The sequence below is a fragment of the Raphanus sativus genome, unplaced genomic scaffold, assembly GCF_000801105.2.
Source record: "Raphanus sativus cultivar WK10039 unplaced genomic scaffold, ASM80110v3 Scaffold5875, whole genome shotgun sequence".
Lineage (NCBI taxonomy): Eukaryota > Viridiplantae > Streptophyta > Magnoliopsida > Brassicales > Brassicaceae > Raphanus > Raphanus sativus.
This window is the reverse complement of record NW_026621172.1, coordinates 1-2035: the sequence shown is the minus strand read 5'-3', so window position 1 is coordinate 2035 and position 2035 is coordinate 1. Positions and strand designations below refer to the sequence as shown.

Below are 2035 nucleotides of genomic sequence, written 5' to 3'. Positions count from 1 at the left end.
GACTGGTAGATCCCTCGGAAATTTCCGAGGAAATTCCGAGGGATAATAGAGCCGTTGATTATTCCGAGGAAATTCCGACGGCAACGGCTAGTTGGTCGGAATTTCCTGGGAATGTCGTGGGAAATATCGGCAGATTTAATCTATAAATGCAAGCACCCCTCATCCTCTTCATTCACTACATATCTTCATCCTCTCTCATTCTATTTTGCACACACGAATCTGATTGAAAAAATCATGTCTTCTTATAATTATCATCGCTCTTGGATAGATCGACCTCATATGGATCCGAACACGAGATTGCTTACGCCAGAGTTCGAAAATGGTCTAAAGGAATTCATGGGGAAAGCTCTCAACCAACCGGAAGCTAAATCAGGTATGTTAAGATGTCCTTGTTCTACTTGTAAAAATAGGAAGGTTATAAAACAGTTAGATGTTTGGACTCATCTATATACTCGAGGGTTTACACGGAGTTACAAAATTTGGTATCATCATGGGGAAACTGATTATGAATATGGTAGTACTAGCGAACCTCAACCTGCGGTTAGGTTAGAAGAACCAATTAGAATGGACGTAGATTATGGTGTAGGTACTGAGCAGATGGTAAATGATCATTTTAGAGGGGAAGATTTACCCAATACACAAGCTAGGAGATTTTATGATATGTTGGATGCTGGAAAGCAACCTTTGTACGAAGGTTGCAGAGATGGTCATTCAGCTTTATCATCTGCAACAAGACTGATGAGCATTAAATCCGATTATAATTTGGCTGAAGACTGTGTGGATGCGATTGCTGATTTTGTAAAAGGTGTTCTACCTGAGGATAATGTTGCTCCTGGTTCATACTACGAGGTTCAGAAACTGGTAGCTGGTCTTGGTTTATCGTACCAGGTAATAGATGTATGCAGGGATAACTGCATGATTTATTGGAGGGCGGATGAGCAGCTGGATGCATGCAAATTTTGTGGAAAGGCTCGTTATAAAGATACGGGTGGAAGAGTTCCAGTGCCATATAAAAGGATGTGGTATTTGCCATTGACGGAAAGGTTGCAGAGGTTGTATCTGTCCGAACGCACAGCGCAACCAATGAGATGGCATGCGGAGCATTCAACGGATGGTGAGATTAGACATCCTTCAGATGCAAAAGCTTGGAAGCATTTTCAATCGACCTATCCAGAATTTGCGTATGAAAGAAGAAATGTCTACCTTGGATTATGTACGGATGGTTTCAGCCCATTTGGGAAGCATGGGAGACAATATTCTCTATGGCCAGTCATTCTCACACCATACAACTTACCGCCAAACTTGTGCTTGCGTCGAGAGTTTTTGTTTCTCTCCATTCTTGTTCCCGGACCAGAGCATCCTAGGAGATCACTTGATGTATTTCTACAGCCACTAATATATGAGTTGCAACAGCTATGGGGTCAAGGTGCTGAAACGTACGATGTTTCATGTAAAGAAAACTTCCAAATGCGGGCAGTACTTATGTGGACAATAAGTGATTTCCCAGCATATGGTATGTTATCTGGATGGACAACACATGGAAGGCTATCATGTCCATATTGTCAAGATAACACTGATGCTTTCCAACTAAAACATGGAAGGAAAACGTGTTGGTTTGACTGTCACAGGAGATTCCTACCACCAGATCATCCATATCGCAGGAGTAGGAATTTATTTACGAAGAACAAGAGGGTGTTTGATGATCCAACACCGGAAATCAGTGGGAGAGAAATGTTGACACAACTAAGAGATTTTGGTGCAGAAAGGACCCCAGACGTGGGTGGACATGTGCATTATCCGGTAGATGCTGTTGGAGATCTACATAACTGGCACAAAAAGAGTATTTTCTGGGATCTGCCATACTGGAAGGATCATCTGCTGAGGCATAATTTAGATGTCATGCATATTGAGAAGAACTTTTTCGACAACCTGATGAACACGATCCTTAACGTTCAAGGTAAAACCAAGGATAATTTGAAGTCAAGACTGGATTTAGTCGATATATGTGCTCGTGAAGAACTTCATGTTGATGAGA

The 2035-nt window shown here is 41.8% G+C and overlaps 1 protein-coding gene across 1 annotated transcript; it reads left to right on the top strand.

Moving 5' to 3' along the window:
* Positions 1–267: 267 nt before the first annotated feature.
* LOC130507800 (uncharacterized) lies at positions 268–1450 on the top strand (the record flags this gene model as incomplete). Its single annotated transcript, XM_057002447.1, is given in 1 exon segment — positions 268–1450. A coding segment is annotated over 1 exon segment (1171 nt), but the record flags the coding sequence as incomplete, so codon positions are not given.
* Positions 1451–2035: the final 585 nt, after the last annotated feature.